This window comes from Geotrypetes seraphini, chromosome 4, assembly GCF_902459505.1.
Source record: "Geotrypetes seraphini chromosome 4, aGeoSer1.1, whole genome shotgun sequence".
NCBI lineage: Eukaryota > Metazoa > Chordata > Amphibia > Gymnophiona > Dermophiidae > Geotrypetes > Geotrypetes seraphini.
Genome location: NC_047087.1, coordinates 260371394 through 260390587, shown reverse-complemented (window position 1 = coordinate 260390587; position 19194 = coordinate 260371394). Strand labels below are relative to the sequence as shown.

General features: G+C 42.0%; 1 protein-coding gene across 7 annotated transcripts in view; it reads right to left on the bottom strand.

Moving 5' to 3' along the window:
• Positions 1-19194, bottom strand: part of MYOF (myoferlin) — a 278291-nt gene that overhangs the window by 66349 nt on the left and 192748 nt on the right. For all 7 annotated transcript variants that reach the window (XM_033940691.1, XM_033940693.1, XM_033940692.1 and 4 more), the window contains 8 exons: positions 17700-17806; positions 15457-15649; positions 14525-14680; positions 10787-10918; positions 7370-7533; positions 6226-6340; positions 4445-4550; positions 528-670 (listed from right to left, as the gene is read on the bottom strand). In XM_033940691.1, coding sequence (XP_033796582.1) covers positions 528-670; positions 4445-4550; positions 6226-6340; positions 7370-7533; positions 10787-10918; positions 14525-14680; positions 15457-15649; positions 17700-17806 — 1116 coding nt within the window. The remainder of the gene's footprint in view (positions 1-527; positions 671-4444; positions 4551-6225; positions 6341-7369; positions 7534-10786; positions 10919-14524; positions 14681-15456; positions 15650-17699; positions 17807-19194) is intronic.

The following is a 19194-nucleotide window of genomic DNA, read 5'->3' as shown; positions in this document are numbered from 1 at the left end:
AAGGCGGCAGGGAGGTGGGGGTGGGTCAGAACCGGATAATCGCGGTTTTTCGGCATTCGCGGTCCAGTTCTGCCCGTATCCCCCGCGAATGACGAGGGAGAAGTGTACACTTACAAAGTTGTGCCTTTACATTCTAATTCATGCCCATAATTGCTTATTACTTGGCAATTACTTGTGCTGTTTGGCTTGTTAACTAATTAAGTTGTGCATGCAAACTGGAATATATACAGGACTTACAGTACACAGAATCTTGGTGTAAATCCAAATAACCACCATCCCTCTATCCCCTTTAAAAAAAACCATTTTCTGTTAAACTTTCTGTACTCAGCATCCAATGTATTCCATCACATATAGACAAGGCAACACCAAAAATGTAGCACTGCTACACTCTCAAGCTATGAGATTCATCATCCACTGGAAATCAAAAAATCTTAGAAATGATGAGTTTTTTTGTGCCATAATTTAATCTCTTTTTCCAGTTAGCAAAAAAAAATCTCTTCAGCACAGTTCTGTAATATTCTTCTTACCTTTGAAAGCACGGCGGATTTTGTCGGATCTTTTCTGCGCTTTTTCACCAATCTTCGACGCCTGTACGTGTGGTACATTTTCTCTGCTGCTACCCAAGACTTGGGTTTATTGTCAGGAGGAATTGTGATTCCATATTCCCAGCCTAAAATAACATTTTTAATTAAGAGAAAAAGTTATATCTAACTGTAGAGTAGTTTAATTCCATTTTGTAAACAATGGGCAAATTAGAACATTACTAGTCTGCTACTTAAATATTCTGGTCCCAATATTTAAAACTAGTTATGTGGTCAGTAGCGGTGTTAAGAACATTAGGGCTTTTTATTTAAATTTTAAATAAAAATCAGAGGCCCCTGTATAAGTAACATTAGCTGTGTAAGCATTATACAGTTAAAGTTGTCTACTTTAGAGTCAGGGCAGGTTTAGAGGGGCTTCCAGGGATGGGTCATACAATTGTATAGAAAGCAGCATAATTCAGTCATTCTTGATAACTGTGTAAACATCAGTGACTAATAATAAGTAGGTATAATATTAAATGGCTAATTTATCTGTACATTTTTAGAGACAGCGCTTATTCATATATCACTACTGAATATACGAGGGATCTTCAAAAAGTTTCCTCATTTTTTTTTTTTAAATCACTACTTATTAAATATCTCTAAGGCAAATTACATCACTTTTCCACATAAGCACCCTGTTTTGCGACGCATTTTTCACAGCGTCCTACTAACTTTTTAATGCCATCAGAAAAAAAAACATTTTTGGTCGAGCGTGAAAATATGAAAGTGCGGAAACGTTTTGAAGAACCCTCCTCCACAACCTGTAATTAAAAGTTATACAATCAGCTTACACTGAACATTGGGCTCTCCATAATTAAGGGCCCCTTTTATCAAGCTGTGTGGCGCAGTGGTTAGATCTACAGCCTCAGCACCTTGGAGTGGTGGGTTCAAACCCCGCACTGCTCCTTGTGACCCTAGGCAAGTTACTCGGTCCTCCATAGCCCCAGGTACGTTAGATAGATTGTGAGCCCATCAGGACAGATAGGAAAAATGCTTGAGTACCAGATTGTAAAACCGCTTAGATAAAAACCTTGATAGGCGATATATAAACACCTAATAAATATGAAACTTGAAGCTGCACTATAGGTTTTTAGTACAAGCTAGTGCGGTAAATGCTCCAATGCTCACAGAATTCCTATAAACGTCGAAGCACTTACCTCACTGGCCTGAGGTAGAAACCTCTACCGCTATTTAGTAAAACCCAATGTAAGTTATTATCAACAGATTTATTTCAGATTATTTTTGTTTAGAAATAATCTTATATCCTTCCACATTATTGTTTTAAAAAACCATATTTCAGTTGCTATTCTTCCTTTTTGTATTGGGAGTCTCAGCAAATATTCCTGATCAACGTTAGGGGTCCAAATATTCAGCTGGTGGCAATCGGTGTTCTGATGAATGCCACCAGAATTATACCTAGAAATTCAAAGACAGGCTGAGTCCTGGCTCCACCACTGAATTTCTGAGTTTACAGAGCTGACAGAAACATAGCTAGTTAAGTGTGATCTTCAGCACTTAACCAGCTACGAAGGACCGCAGAAAGATAGGACTGAATGGAGTAAGTCTTTACAATGTTAGGATAGGTGTGCACCTAAGCAAGGTGAGCTAAAGTGAACTTCAAAAATACAAAACTCAAATATTGGGGAAAGGAGAAAGGCTGGAAAAGGAATTCTAAGACAAAGATGCTGAGGACAGCTATGTGGAGAGTAATGGGAATAAAGCCAATGTGCTAAACAAATACTTCTCGTTGATGTTCATGGAGAAAATTCTGGAGAAGGATTGTAGTTGGCTGCTGAGGATATAGCCGAGAATGTTGCATTGTCCATACTGTTGGAGAAAGCGATCATAAACAACTTCAAAATCTGAGAGTGGACAAAGCTATGGGGCTGGATGGCTTACATCCCAGATTACTAAGGGAGCTCAGAGAATTCCTGGCAGGGCCTTTTAAGGATGTATTTAATGGTTCTTTAGTGAAATGAGAGGTTCTGTGGGATTGGAGATGAGTGGATACGGTTCCTATTAACAAAAGTGGCAACAAGGAAGAAGTGGGAAACTACAGGCTGCTAAACCTCACATTTGTGGTAGAAAAAAAATGGAGTCGCTGCTGAAGGAAAAGGTTGCATAGCTAACTTTCTGGAATATGGGGGAAAACCTTGGAGTTGATTAGAATGTGTAACACTGCCTACTCCAATAACAAGAAGTGTGGTGGCCAATTTTATAATTGGTGCTCTGAGGTACACATCACTTTGTGCACCTATATGCAGAGCAAGGAAGCGCGTAGCATGTACGCACCCTATGCGCTATTCTTAAGGGAACACATTTAAGCACCCTAGTGTGCAACTGCAACAGGGGTGTTCATATGGGAAGGGATCCCAGATATACACGTGGAGGGGCATAATCGAAAGGGACGTCTAAGTCCGTGTTCGTCTAAGTCGCAAGTCGTCCAAAATAAAAAACAGCCTAGGACACATTTTCGAAAAATACGTCCAAATTTTTTTTTGTTTCAAAAATTGTCTAACTATAAGTCTTGCCGGTCTTATCGTCCAAGTCGCTAAATCGTCCATCTTTATACCACATTTTGTCCAACTTTTTGTCCACGTCAAAAACGCCTAGAACAAGCCCTGTTGGACGTGGGAGGGGTCTGCAAAGTGATGGACTGAACACCCAGACATGGCACCTAAATAGTGGGGTACCTTACAGGGCAGTGCTGTGAACTTTACAAAAAGGGTGCCATGTCTTCTCCTCACTACAGCTCCCTTATAGGTCATGGTGAGCCCCCCAAACCACCTCCAGAATCCCCTAGATCCACTTATCTACCACCCTAATAGCCCTTATGGCTGCAGGAGCCACTTATATGGCAGTAAAAAAGGGTTTTGGGGGTGTACAGGGGAGTGCACATGTTTAAATATCAATGCAGTGATTACAGGGGCTTATGGGCATGGGTCCTCCTCTCCATGGGTCCCTAACCCACCCCCAAGATGGCTTAAGCCGCCTCTGTGCTGGACGACTAGCTTTTCCTATGCCAGGTGATGATGGTCTGGAGGCTGAATTTTAAAGGAGTGATTAATATTTTTATGGGAGTGGGGGGGTAGGTGATCACTGGGGTAGTGTGTGGAGGTCTGTTTTATGTGTTTGCAGTGCTTATCTGGTGACTTTAGGTGGGTTTTTGTGACTTAGACCATGTTTTACATCATCTAAGTCACAACATCCAAGTTCCGTCTAGGCTCTGTTGTAAAACTTTCGGTTATACATGCTGTATGACTAAGTCTAAGCTGGCCTATATCCCGCCCAACTCCCACCCTAGACGCTCCTCTTGAAACGCCCCGTATAGCTTTGGTCGTTCAGCGGCACTATGAAGGCCTATAGAAGATGATCCCCTAGATTGAAATGGAAGACCTTGTTGGATTAGCACAAAACAGACTTCTTTTTGGATCTGTAATTCATCATGGCACTAGAACTTGAACCCGAGTTGATGGCTTCTAACATACACACAAACCACATGCAATTGCCAATTTCCTCTTGAACTTTTCCTTAATTTTCAGCTTTCTATGGTTTGTGAATCTCAGCTCCTTACAATATAGGCTATTTGAGTTACATTTCATTCCCCTCCCCCCATCAAATATTCAGCCAGCGGTGTCGCCAGCTACATTATTCACCAATATTATAAGGAGTTTTAGTCTTACAAGTTTGTCAGCCAGAGGTCAACTGGCAGACAAATTACATTGCTGAATATTTAAGCTGTTTAAGACTCATTGGAAATGAATAATTTTAAGCGTGCAGGATTGTTGATTTGTGGAGATTTATATTCTGACATTTGACTTTCTTCTACGAAAGTTTCATTAAGAGCAAAGCATAGTTACCATTTTCATCCACAGCTCGATTTATATCATAGACCCAGGCATCATCTTCCCATAGCCAGCCTGGCGGGCAGTCAATTTCACCTGGGGGTGATGCCTTTTCTCCATTCTTTACAAAATTTAAAACAAATAGTTATTCTGCATCATCGTAATAGGTGAAAACAAACCTTCTAGATCAGTGGTTCCCAACCCTGTCCTGGAGGAACACCAGGCCAATTGGGTTTTCAGGCTAGCCCTAATGAATATGCATGAAGCAAATTTGCATGCCTATCACTTCCATCATATGCAAATCTCTCTCATGCATATTCATTAGGGCTAGCCTGAAAACCCGATTGGCCTGGTGTTCCTCTAGGACAGGGTTGGGAATCACTGTTCTAGATAATGGGTTCACAAATATTGTATTATCAGCCATCATGCAAATTTCCTTGCACTCATAAACTACTTTATATACTACATGTACTAGTATTTAATCAGTACCATTTACATTTTTACTGGTGTATTACATAGTAACATACATAGTTGATGATGGCAGATAAAGACCCTAATGGTCCATCTAGTCTGCCCAACCTGATTCAATCTAAAAATTTGTTGTTGTTGTTTTTTTTCTTCTTAGCTATTTCTGGACAAGAATCCAAAGCTCTGTCCAGTACTATTCTTAGGTTCCAACTACTGAAGTCTCTATCAAACTCACTCCAGTCCATCTAAACCCTCCCAGCCCATCCTCCACCAAATGGCCATATACAGGTACAGACCGTGCAAGTCTGCCCAGTATGGCTTTAGCTCTTCAATATTTACTCTTATTTTCTGATTCTAGATCCTCTGTGTTCATCCCATGCTTTTTTTGAACTCCATCACCATTTTCATCTCCACCACCTCCCTTGGGAGTGCATTCCAGGCATCCACCACCCTCTCCGTAAAGAAGAATTTCCTTACATTGCTCTTGAGTCTACCACCCCTCAACCTCAAATTATGTCCTCTGGTTTTTCCATTTTCCTTTCTCATATTTGGTCGTTCCTACCACACTGAACCAGACAGAAATGTAATGTAATGGCTGTGTTGTGGACCCTCATTACTTGCACTTATCCACATGATGTTGCACTGTTGAATGGCATATCCATGTTGAATCAAAATTAGTATTTCAAATTAAATTTGTAATTGAAAATCTTTTGGTGGCCCTGGAACTTTCTCATATCCACATTCCAACCTTTACATGGAAAAGGTTGGAGACCACTGGCCTAAAGCTTCTGAGAAGTATTACAGCTGATCTCACCTTGAAAGCTCGATGTCAGTAAAGAATTGGTGTCTCCAAATGCTGGCTGCCTCCTGCCATGTCGTGGTCGTGGTGCAGGACAGAAGCTTGGAATGCCTGCATCAGTTCTCGCGGGACTCGAGAACTAATGCAGGCATTGAGGAAGCAGCACGAGGCCAGCTGGATGCTGAAAAGATCGCTCCTGCCCTGCACCGCGGCCGCGACATGGCAGGAGGCAGGAGGCCAACGAGGGAGCTTTTAAAAAGTATAGGGGAATCTACTAATGGGGTGGCTTATCTATGATGTCATTAGATAGGCCGCCACATATAAGGAAGCCGCACCCACTGTTTGGATTGCAAAACCGCGGCCTATATATGGGGAAATACGGTATTAGAAATCCAGTTTTTTTCAGGACCAATACAAAGTGGCTAATATAATTATTCTCCACATCCAATGAGGGTGGGGGTATGTGCATGTGTTATAATCATTACCGCCAACAGCTGATGACTATGGATTGGTATGTCAAGAATCTTACCACATCAGTGTAAGGTTCTTCTGGTGTCTTCCATTCTCCCCCAGGATACCTGGTTTCATTTTGAAACACTTCATCGGTAAACTCAGTGTGACCAGCATCAGCCTCTGTCAGTAAGCTGCAGGTTTAAAAAAAAACACCCCTATATGATTATTTGTGGGGTAGGTCTGAAAGGAATACCTAACATTTTAACAACCATTGAGAATATCTTTTATATGCAAAGACCAAGTGCAAACATTTCAGACTTGAACTAAAAATTATGCAGCATTTACAGAACAAGATGTAATATAAGTCAAATTTAGCTTTTCCTGGTGAACTTGCACATCACAAAGCCAATGCAGTGAGACAATGGAGCATCACCAGGAAGGGAAATGACTTGGCCTGAGTATGTAGCACACTTGACAGTTTATAATCCCTTTAGCACTGTATACTCTTGAGTTATATAACTAGAATGTAGGGTTAGGATAGAGATGTTTAGTTTCCCATGTGGTTTGATAGTGTTTTCATTTTATTTTGTTTTACAATTTCATCGCCAGACCTTTTATGGAAGAAGTATGAAACTTGCTATTCACACATACACATGCACAAACAAGTTATTTAATTCTTCTATTAGAGGCCTGGGTGGAGGGTCAACCTTTCATCTGTTTACTGAAGAGATAGCCTTTCAGGGAATGCTTTCCAGAAAAGTGGGAGCTGGCAGGTAGGTATCATGCAATGGCTGGCAGGTATCACATCATGCAATGTCCTTTCAAGTTGCTGTGGTTAGATATACTCCTTGGGAGGACCTTAATGATCTTGGAGGTGTACAGAGGGAGATCCTGTTCAAACACTCTGGGCCCTGAAGATCAGACAGAGTTTTAAATTAGAGAATGACATGGTGACAAAATTCATCACCATTCCCGTCCCCGCGTGGGAAACCATCTCCATGTCATTCTTTAAGGAGAGAGGGTGGAATCAGAGTATGAATGGGCACAACCACTGACCCTCAAGCCTTGCATTGAAGAATGCTGGTGTAAGACTGAGGTTGAGAGAGACAAGTCTTGTAAACCAAGGAAAAACAGTATTTCATTCAGAAAGGTGATAGAAAGATCCTTGTCTCTGTCTATTAAAAACAGAACTATGAAATTGATATAACTCAAAAGCTGACCTTCTTTCAGGATCAACAATCCAGTCACCATCCCAATCCCAGCCCTTTGGAGGCAAGAAAAACTCTCGTTTCAGCTTTATTGATCCGGTAACATCAGAAAACTTGTGACGCTTCAGGAGGCCAGTGGTACCCCATTTTCCAAACATGAGTGCCTGGTTTTCATACTAATCAGAAACAGGAGAAAAAGTTTATTTTCAGGGGTCTTTTTATAAGAAATTGAATAGCATTCTCACTAAATTTATTTGGCTGGTTAAAACTGCTCGTATTGCTTTAGTATCTTTACAAAAACCAATTGTGGCAGGTAAATTTCCCAAACTTTTATAGGTATCATCAGGCCTATATACTGTGTCAGGGTATATATTGGATCCTTCCTGAACTCATTGCCTTTACTTAGAGTGGCGACTTATGTCCCCATTACGGTTGTTTCATGTGTTGAGTATCAAGTTACTCAGATATGTTAAGGACAATAGTATATTATTTGACACCTGGAAAACCTTGAAATTTATTAACAGATATTCCATTAGAGAAATCGACGTGTTAATCCTTATGGCTAAACTCCAAGATTCAAATTGGCGAGTCTAAGATCTTCTGGAAGCACTGGATGCAGGCAGGTATACGTATACTAGATGATGTTTTATCAAATGAAAAAATGCTTGATTTTTCACGACTGCAACAATCATTCAGTATTTCAAAGTCTCAAATGTATAAGTGGTTACAGTTGAAGCAAGCCATTCCGAAGGGGTTTTCTGATTGGCAAAATCTAAAAAAATCAGTATAGCTTGCTGGTCCTATGCTTCCAGACAGATTTCCTACGGCATCAGGCCGCGCCCAGTGGTATAAATTAATATCTGGTTATATGAATAAGAAGCCAAAAACTAATCTTAGAGACATTTGGAGCATTGAGATAAAGCAGCAGATTTCTGTGTCTCAATGGCCACGAATTTGGACTTGGAGGATGAGATGTACGGCGTCAGCATCTATGAGACAAACTTGCTTTTTATTGTTGCATAAAAGTTTTTGGACCCCTGTTAGATTACAAAAGTTAGATGGTTCAAAATCTAATAGATGCTGGCACTGTCATCTAGACCAGTGATTCCCAACCCTGTCCTGGAGGAACATTCATTAGGGCTAGCCTGAAAACCCAATTGGCCTGGTGTTCCTCCAGGACAGGGTTGGGAACCACTGATCTAGACATAAGAACACTGGATCATTTGCTGTTCTATTGTCCTTTGATACTCAACGTTTGGAAGTCAATATGGGGACAGATTAATACTATACTGGAGTCATTGATTCCATTGACATAAGATGTTGTCATATGTGGGATGATATTGCATCTTAAACCCTCATTAGACAGATATAAATGTCGACTTTTCCTTATTATGACTGGGATAGCCATCTTTTTTTAATGGACTTAGCATCTTTTTCAACAGATAGATTAGTAGTGTAGCTATGGGTGAGCCATGGTGGGCCCAGGCTCACCCAAGACAATTCAGCAGTGACCACCTTTCTCCTCTCTCCCCCACACCTGGATCTGGCATTTGCCCCCACTCACCAGCCCACAGCCCTGCAACTCCCCCCCCACTCTCTAAACCTTCCCCCTTCCTGAACCTCATCATTTTTACAGGCAGGCACAGTGATGTATATTTGCTTCCTGTGCTGACCCCACAGACTGCCTTCTGTTGCACTCTGTCTTGGTCCTGTTTTCTCTCTTGTGGGACGAGGCAGAGGGAAGCCTATGGGGTCAGCACAAGTAGCAGGTGCACATCGCTGCTGCTGCTACCCAGGAACTGAGGTACTCAGGGAGGGGGTAGTTGCTAGGCCGTGGGTGGAGGCGGGTGGTGGCAAATGCCAGATCCAGGGGCAGGAGAAGGGGCTAGATGCAGGATAAATTATATGGGTTATATGGGAAGGAGTAATTTGGGAAGGTTCACCCAACATAACAGTGGGCCAACCCAAAATGACAGGTCTGGTTATTCTACTGAGGCAGATCTTATAATTTTTTTTAGAATGTATTGTTATAGTAGGTGTCTGTTGACAGAAAAGGCATTTTAGAATGGCAGCTTTGGCATTATGATGTTGCTGTAGCTTTTCAATGATTTTAACTCTGTTATGTTGACATGTCATTTACAAGGTCTCAATGCATTGTATATTGTGATGTAACCCACTCAGGACAGTCTTTTGAGCAGCATTTCAATTTTTAAAATAAATAAAACCTGCATTAATATTTCTCCTCCCTCGACCTAATCATGGATCAGCGGACGCCTCTTTTTAACACAGTATGCAAGCATGGCATGGACCATAATATATACTATAGCCATGGTGAAGACAAACAGTTTTCAGTCAGTTAACTAATGCCTCACTGAAAATCGTCTTCTAAAAAGTTTACTAATAAGGAAGGGAAAGGAAAAGGAATGGGATTTGATATGCTGCTTTTCGGTGGTTACAATCAAAGCGGTTTACATATCATATACAGGTACTTATTTTGTACCTGGAGCATCGAGGTTTATTTATGGTATTTCAGATATGTTATATTTCTTATCAAACAATGCCTTTTTCCTGTAGACTGCTTAGAAGCTTATGCTCCATTTTTTCTATTTTTTTCTTGTTAAAATGTGGAAATTCTAACACATTATAAATGGAAAAAGTCAGATGTGAAACTATTAAAGACAGAACATTTCTGCAGATGAAGAAGAAATTCAGCCAAAAATATTGATCAGCAAAGGAACAGGACTATTTTTTTTTTTAATATCAGATCAGTGTGTTGATTATACATTGAGGCTTTGTAAGAGTTCTCTGCTCCACATTTGGGTTGTTAATTTTTTTTTATTTTTAAAAAAAGGTAAATTACATAAGTAGGGCCCGGGTTGAAATGGTCCAGAACAATTTAGCACTGAACTGTTGTTCCAAACTGCAAGTATGCCAAAGATACAGGGGTCCTTTTAATAAGGTGCGCTAATCGATTTAGCACGTGCTAAATGCTAAGTCACCCGTTATATTCTATGAGTGCCTTAGCATTTGGCACGCGCTAATTTTAAGCATGCACTAAATCAATTAGCGAGCCTTAGTAAAAGGACCCTATAGTATGGTACTTAAACAGCTTGAAACACAATGAAGATGTAAATTATAAACACTGTCATGTAAAGAAAGGTAAATTAAAAATCAATTAGCTGAATATTATGGGGTTACTATTTAGAACTGAGGTAAAGAATTCATCCCTAACATGGTTCTTGGGTTCTTGGGGCCCTCCCCCCCCAAACCACTGACCAGTCTGATCTACAGGATATCTGCAATGTATATTCATTGCATTAAGTTTACAATGGACTTCTGACAGTTCTGGAATAAAAGGGAATGCTGCCCATGATCTATTCTACAACCACATTGTATTACAGAGTCAGGGTCTAATAACAGCGAGAATACCATTTCTGCAAAAACACTGAAGTTTCCTTCTGCAAAGCTGTTAAACTTGCTTTCGACTGCACTCAATCCAAGCCAAATGTTAACTCTCAACTGAACAGGAACTTTGATACCTTTGTTCTTGTCTAGTGGATACTGAAATATACAAAAAGAAAGATACAGTTATTCTGTGTAGTTGGTCATGTATAGTAAGTGTCAGACACATAGCAATTATAGGGTCAATATTCAAAAAAGCAAACTTCAGGTCCTGGGCACATAAGTGAATTGTCTTAAATTTCTCAGTCCACTAAACAGATAAATATTGTTCATACAGGCAGTGGCGTACCTAGGGTATGTGGCACCCGGGGCCCATCATTTTTTGACACCCCCCCCATCTATATGAAAAATATGATTTTTAGTACCAATCTACATATCGCACCACAAGAGTGTACCTAGGAAAAGGCTGCATCTTAAACATTGCAGTGAGCACTAGAACACCAACACATACATTGTAAAACTAAACAAGCCAGATCCCGCACAGTCAATTGGTCCTGTAGTCAATGCCAACTGAAAACTATGTCTTTTTCAGAACACACAGAACAGAGATACACCCTCGCCCAAAATGGAATAATCACAAACTAAAAATAGAAATATGTAGACAAAAGTTAAACTGATCCGCCAAGAAACCAGACCCTGGATACAATGCAACACCACAAAAAACAGTAACACATGTCCTCTAATACAGTGCAAAATATAAAGACAGTAGATGTAAATTTGAAAAACCTGATACATAACAATCACCACTTTATAAATTAACAAATAAAAATAAAACAAATAATGAGAAATAAAAAAATACCATTTTATTGGACTAATCCCCGTAAGCTCGGTCCCCATCCCCGCAAACCACCTGATTCCATCCACACAAGCCTTGAATTGTTTATATTAAAGTATAAAAAGAAACAATATTCTGTACAATTGTCAATTTATAAATCAGCGTCTTCTCCCCACTCTCTTCCCCATTTCCCTTCAGCATCCTCAGCCCACTCTCTCTCCACTTTCCTTCAGCGCACGCACATAAAAACAAGCAAGTAATTTTATATCATTTTCATTCTATTCATTCATAGAAATTAAAGTCTAGATAATGCCAGTCACATAACAAAACATGATTTTACAAAAATAATTCCCTGCAGTCAAGCCTGCAAGGATTACTAGATGTCTTTCAGCAGTTCCCCTCCCTCCCTCCCCCTTACCTTTGTGGCCAAGTCAAAATGATCTACCAACAATAAAATTTTAAAAACACAAAGCACGCTGTACGCAGAGAAAATGTTAATTATCATTTATATTCCGCGGGTTTTCAAAGAGGTCAAGGCAGATGATTTTATGCAATGTCACCTCAGTAACAACTATACAAAAATAGACAAATATTCCCCCTCCCTTTTTACTAAACTGCGATAGCGGTTTTTAGCGTAGGGAGCTGCGCTGAATGCCCCACGCTGCTCTCGACGCTCATAGGCTCCCTGCGCTAAAAAACTCTATTGCGGTTTAGTAAAAGGGGGCCATAGTGCAAAATATAGACAGCAGATATAAATTTTCAAAACGGACACATTTTGATCACTAAGTTGAAAATAAAATCATTTTTCCTACTTTTTTGTCTGGTGATTTCATGAGTCTCTGGTCCTTCTTCTGGTCCTTCTTCTTTCTCTCTCCCCCTGGCTCCCCTCTTTATTTCTGCCTTTCTTTCTCTCTCCTCCTGGCCCCCCTCTTTATTTCTGCCTTTCTTTCTCTCCCCTTGGTCCCCCTCTTTCTTTCTGCCTTTCTTTCTCTCTCCCCCTGGCCCTCCTCTTTCTTTCTGCCTTTCTTTCTCTCCCCCTTGACCCCCTCTTTCTTTCTGCCTTTCTTTCTCTCCCCTTGGTCCCCCTCTTTCTTTCTGCCTTTCTTTCTCTCTCCCCCTGGCCCCCCCTCTTTATTTTTTCCTTTCTTTCTCTCTCCCCCTAGCCCGCACAAAGCCATCGTGCCGATTTCTCCACTTCCACGATTCTTTCCCTACCCTCACCCCCAAGCCAGCAGCCGATTTCTTCCTGCTCCTTCCCCGATGTCCTGATGTCCTGAACTTCATCGGGCAGCAGCAGCATTCACAATTCACTGCTGTTGCCCGCTTCAGGCCTTCCTCTCTGTCGGGTCCTGTCTTCATGAAAACTGGAAGTAGGCAGGACCAGGCAGAGAACAAGGCCTGAAGCCGGCAACAGCAGCGAATTGTAAACGCTGCTGCTGCCCGAAGAAGGTAATGGAGCACCGAGGCAGTCCGCTTCTCCCCCCTCCCAGCCGAACCCCCGCTGACCCTCCTATCTTCCCCCCCCCCGTGAACCTTTCCGACCTTCCCAGCGAGAGCAGCAAACCTCCTTCGCGGCTTTCTCCTCCCTCTGCCGCGTTACTGATGACGTCATCAGTGATGCGGCAGAGGGAGGATAAAGCCGACGCTACTGGAGGGAGGTTTGCTGCTTTCGCTGGGAGGGTCGGAAAGGTTCACTTGGGGGAGGAGAGATAGGATGGTCAGCGGGGTTTCGGCTGGGAGGGGGGAGAAGCGGTCTGCCTTGGTGCTCCAAGGCCTGGCGCCATTACCTTTTTCGATAATGGCGCCGATGCTGCTTTCGCTGGGAGGGTAGGAGCGCGATAGGGACCGGGCCAGCTGTGCACCCCCCCCCCCTAAGGCGGCACCCGGGATGGACCTCCCCCTCGCCCCCCTTGGTACGCTACTGCCCTGGGGAAACAGCCTGCAACAAGATCGCGCGATGCCAGAGATCTTTGCCTGCTTCGGCTGTTTCCTCCGCCGCGGTCCCGCCCCTCCTCTGACATCAGAGGAGGGGCAGGACCGTGGCGGAGGAAACAGTCGAAGCAGGCAAAGATCTCTGGCATCGCGATCTTGCTGCAGGCTGTTTCCAGACGCGACACCCGGCGCAGGGGGGAGAACTGGACCGGACCGGGAGCACCCCCTCAGGGCTTGGTACCCGGGGCGGACCGCCCCTCCCGCCCCCCCCTTGGTACGCCACTGCATACAGGTCAATACATAACTAAAGTGATTCATAAATAACATGAAATGAAATTCAGCTAGAGGAGAGACCTATAGCATTCTAGAGGCAAGGCGTAAATTTATCTAGAAAACAGTGATGTTCAGCCACTATTCAAATAAAGTTATCCTAATTGGCCATCTGTATTAAACTTTTAATGTTAACACCATCTAAATTGCTTTTCTTTGCACTGAGTTTACAATGTGAAATTGTCAACATATTCACTTCTGAATAGAGGCTGACTGAATTTCAATTTCAGCTTCTGCACTGAAACTAGACTGAAATTTGAGTTCAATCATGCTTTGGTTTCAGCTGAAAATGCCAAAACTCCTTCTCACCACCCCTAGGTTTATCTTTAGAAGCCCTGGTGGTCTCATGGCCTCTTCATAGTAATTTTTAGTCACTCCTGCCCATGGTCAAAATGACTGTTGCAACTTCCCATAGCAATCTCGTGAGGTTGTGGCAGCCATTTTGAGATCAAAGCTGGCAAGAGTAGATTGACTGGGAATTCTTCCTGCCAATCTCAAAATGGCTGTCGCAACCTCTCACAGCAGTCTCATGTAGATGAACTACATAGTACATCTATTCATATATTACAAAATCTCTACAACATGTCATCCCTCTTCACCGAGTTACACTGCCTTCTTAGTGACCGACAAACCTGCTTGACTTCAGAAAATGAACTCTCTTTAAATACCTTTAAAAAGATGGTTTGAGTTTTTCCACAATATTTCCCAGATGCTTCTTCACTGATGCTGGAATATAAAACCTGATGAGCTGGAATACGTGCGTATGCCAGTCTCTTCTCAGCGCGGATCATCCAGATGATGACATCTGGCATACTGTTTTGTGGCTGCAGAATTTGAGGAACATGGAAATGTAGCCTTGTTATAAAATTACTATACCAAGTAATTATATTTTTCAGAACTGATTCTGGATGATCTTTCAATATAAACACCATTCATGGGAAAAGACTCCTGAAAAAGTTAGCAAGGTTTTTCATGTTACCCAACTATATATTCCATTCCCGTTGTGAAGATTACCAAGAGATAGCTCATACTGATCTATCATCAACCTTATTGATTAGAGATACATACTTATAACCAGCTTAAAGATTTTTATAGATTTGAGGACCACAATACAAAGTTTAAAAGAAGTATATATTTATTTATAGTATTTATAAACCACTTATAACCTAAGTGGTGTACATTCAGGTACTCAATAATTTTTCTCTATCTGTCCTGTTGGGCTCACACTCTATCTATTGTATATAATCAGGTCTGTGGACGAGTGGCCTAGTGGTTAGAGCAGCTGTCTCAGCACCCTAAGGTTGTGAGTTAAATTCCCACTGCAGCTCCTTGTGACTCTGGGCAAGTTGCTTAACACTTCATTGCCCCAGGTATAAAATAAGACCTGTATAAAATATGTAAACCCTCCACGCCCCCCCCCCCCCAAAAAAAAAATAAATAAATAAAACCTACTTCCATTAGTTGTTTTTACTTTTCTCCTCCTGGGTTGTTTTGGGGGGAGTTTTTCTGCTGTCTAGATCTATGAGTTTATAGAGATGATTGGTCATACTGACCGTGCTATTCCATTATTAGCTGTATTTTTATTTTTTCAGGTACTAACCTCTTCAGTTAGCTGCAACAATTTATCTAACCAGTCTTCAATTTCAACCAAAGTGTCCTTGACGTCGAGGGCTTCTGCTCTCATCTTGACTGCTGCCTCTTGAATGTATTTAAGGGAGCTAAGCCGAAGCTTTGCAATCTGCATGTCCAGGACTGTTACATGGGGTTTTCCTTCCAAGGGAGGCAATGGCTTACTGAAAAACAGGAAAAATACTTCAGCTTATGTCTGCTCACAGATAGTAAAAACTAAAATGCACTTGCACCAAACTAAATATTTTGTAATTCACACACAAGTTGTATCCTCCATTTTACTGAGGTTTTGTCTCTCAATATGAGTCCATTAACATGTTGATTCCTATCAGAACAAACAGAGGACATACCTTATAAACTCGAATATAAGTCGACACCCCCATTTTTCATCCCAAAAAGGAGGAAAAGTCAGGCAGCTTAATATTCAAGTGCCCTGCCTTGCCTGGATCAGCACCCAGTGCCCCCTCCCTTCCCTCCCTCCCCTGGGTGCAGAGCCTGACAGGGGATGGAGGGAAGGGAGCTCTGCACCCAGCCCCCTTCCCTCCATCCCCTGTCAGGCTCTGCACTCAGCCCCCCTCCCTCCCAGGCTCTCCACCCTGTCCCCCCTCCCTGCTCAGTCCATTGTACCTACTCTGCCGCTGGACTCCTTGGTGGTCCAGAGGTGTAGTGGGCAGGAGCAAGCTTTCCACGCTCCTGCCCCGCTGCTAACCCAGTCAGTCGCTGCCGCAAGTTATGGCTTCAGCCGCTGAGCAGTACCGAATAGGAGCATGCTTTGGCACTGCTGCTCGGCACTGAACGGCTTCCTGAAAGGCTCCTGCCCAAAAATCCCAGTTTATATTTGAGTATATATGGTAATATGGAAGATGGACTGTTAACAGAGAAACCTCAATTTCAGCTTCATAAACAACTAATACTTTCACACACTCGGATACCATTCTGCTGGTAATAGCTTCTGCAAAAGAAAGGAGGAGCTGGACTGGAGCTAGCACAGCAGAGAAGAGAGCAGATTAGGAAGCAGAGCCACTGTTTTTTCTTCTCTGTTTCAGCCTTACTCGCTCCCTTCTACTTCCCTCTACAGTACCTGGGAAGGAAAGTGCTGCTCTCCAAGTCATGGCAAAAGCCTCAAACCCATACTGCTACTACTATTTAACATTACATTACATTACAGATTTCTATTCCGCCTTTACCTTTCGGTTCAAAGCGGATTACAATAAGAGTTGTGGAGGGAAGGGTTACAAAGTTAGATCAGAGGTAGTTTCTGAGAGAGGGAAAGGTAGGATCAGGGTTAGGGGAGGTGTTCATGGTATTAGGCTTTACTCAGGAATTTCTTGGAGTATAGTTTTTATATCCTTTCTGAACCTCTTGTAGTCAGGAGTTGACGTCAGTAAGATGGAGACTTGGTTATCTAGTCTTGCTGCTTGAGTGGCTAGTAGGCCGTCATGTATATTTTTACATTAAATAGACAGTCCCTGCTTGGAAGAGCTTACAGTCTAACTAGGACAGACAGATATGACATAGAGGGTTAAGGATGCAGAACCCAAGGTGGGAAGAGTTAGGAGTTGAAAACAGTCTCAAATAGGTGAGCTTTTAACCTGGACTTGAACACTTCCATAGACAGAGCCCACCGTAGGGATTCAGGCAGTTTGTTCCAGGCATACGGTGCAGCAAGACAGAAAGGATGGAGTCTGGAGTTGTCAGAGGAAGAGAAGGGCACATTTAAGAGGGATTTACTTGTTGAGCAAGGGGGGAACGTAGGGGGAGAGAAGTAAAGAGAGATAATGAGGGGCAACTGAATGAATGCATTTGTAGGACAGTATGAAGTCATGGCACAAGCCTCAAACTCAGTTAAGCTCTGGAACACGTTGTCAGAGATTGTGGTAAAAGCGGATAGTGTAGCTGGTTTTAAGAAAGGTTTGGACAAATTCCTGGAGGAAAAGTCCATAGACTGTTATTAAGACATGGGGGAAGCCTCTGCTTGCCCTCGATCGGTAGTATGGAATGTTGCTACTCTTTGGGTTTTGGCCAGGTACTAGTGGCCTGGATTGGCCACCGTGAGAACGGGCTACTGGGTTTGATGGACCATTGGACTGACCCAGTAAGGCTATTCTTACGTTCATTTCTAGACACTCTTCTGTTTGTCACTACCAAGACATCAGAAAGGTTTCCCAAAGCACACAGGCATGCCTAAGCAGAGAGGCAGAATATCTAACTTACGTCGTATCTTCGATAAGTTGATCGATCAGCTTCAGCCATATCTCAGCCAACCGGTTTTCAGAAACTTTAGCCAGCACTGCTGACTTTAAGGCTGTTAGATTTGCTTGCTAGAAATGAATGACAAGTGTTAGTAAATACTGGTAGAATAGGGGCTCTATGACTTCAAAATACGTATTTTATGCTTACACACACTGAAATGGTTTATTTGTTTAGTAACAATGGAGTCCATGTACTACAAAAACAATAAATTCCAACATGGCTGCATTTCAGCAGATGCCTGTATCAGGGGTAGACATGTATTTCCTTTCTATATAAGGTATAAATGTAGTTCATATGTTCTACAATTGGCAAAGTCCAGTTTATTTATCATAAACTAGTTTTCTTTGTGTTTCTCAAATAAAGGTGCTCTCCCATGCATAAACAGTTGTATTTTTTTTTTTTAGATCTCCTTTATCTGTGGACCAAGAAGGCATCTGCCAAAATTTTATGACTCACTTCAAAACATGAAAAAATAATAATAATAGCCTCAATAATAATTGTACTCAGGATACCTTATACACTCCAATGGGAATTCAGATTCCACTGTTCTCAAGACAAGTCAGTGGTGTTGGAATTCTTCACCATTCCCCTTACATGGAGAGTAATAAATATCTTTTATGGAGATATATATTTTTTTCTTTTTCTTTTTACATCCTTATATATTCTTACATCCAAATAACTTATTCTAGCTTAAATAGCTTATAAATCGAAAAGGAGTTAAAAGTGTATCACTTAACTTAAGACCAAGAAGGCAGCCACTTTTCGATAAATAATCTGGAGTGTTTTTGTTTTCAAACCTGTGAACTGTAAGTGTATTAAGCCAGAGAGGAATGATCTCTGTCCCCCTGATGCAAGCATCTGCTGAAATACAGCCACGTCAGGTTAAATGGTTTTTATAATTCACTCCATCATGCTGCCAGTGTCTCTGCTTTGTTCAGTATCCAATTGCTCTTACTCTGTCTCTCATATTGACATCTTGAATTACATGCCCCATAGTTTTCAAAATACCTTCCTCACTTCTTTCTCAGTATTACTTTCATTTCTCTTACTTTAGAACATATAAAACGGTGTTTTGAAATGAACAGATGGACACGCTTTCTTAACTACAACTAAAGCAGTCCTAATTTGGACATGCAATGCAATTCTAATATACAACTAGATTTATTATTAATGTGGGTTAATGTGATAATCTGAGTTATACACATATTTAGTAAATGGCCCCACGGACAATAATGGGACTTGTAAAGGAGAGCCCGAGAGCTCGTCTCGATGGGCGGCTGTAACACGGGGATGAGGGCCCGCGCGGCCTCCCGTCGAGACGAGCGCTCCGCGCGAGGGGAGAGGGAGGGTAGGGTGCAGGAGGCAGCATAGGATAGGCGGGTTTAAAATTCCCGCTGCGGGGCTGCCTCCTGATAGGACGGGGGGAGCCGGGCGGAGACGATAAAGCCGGGACCTT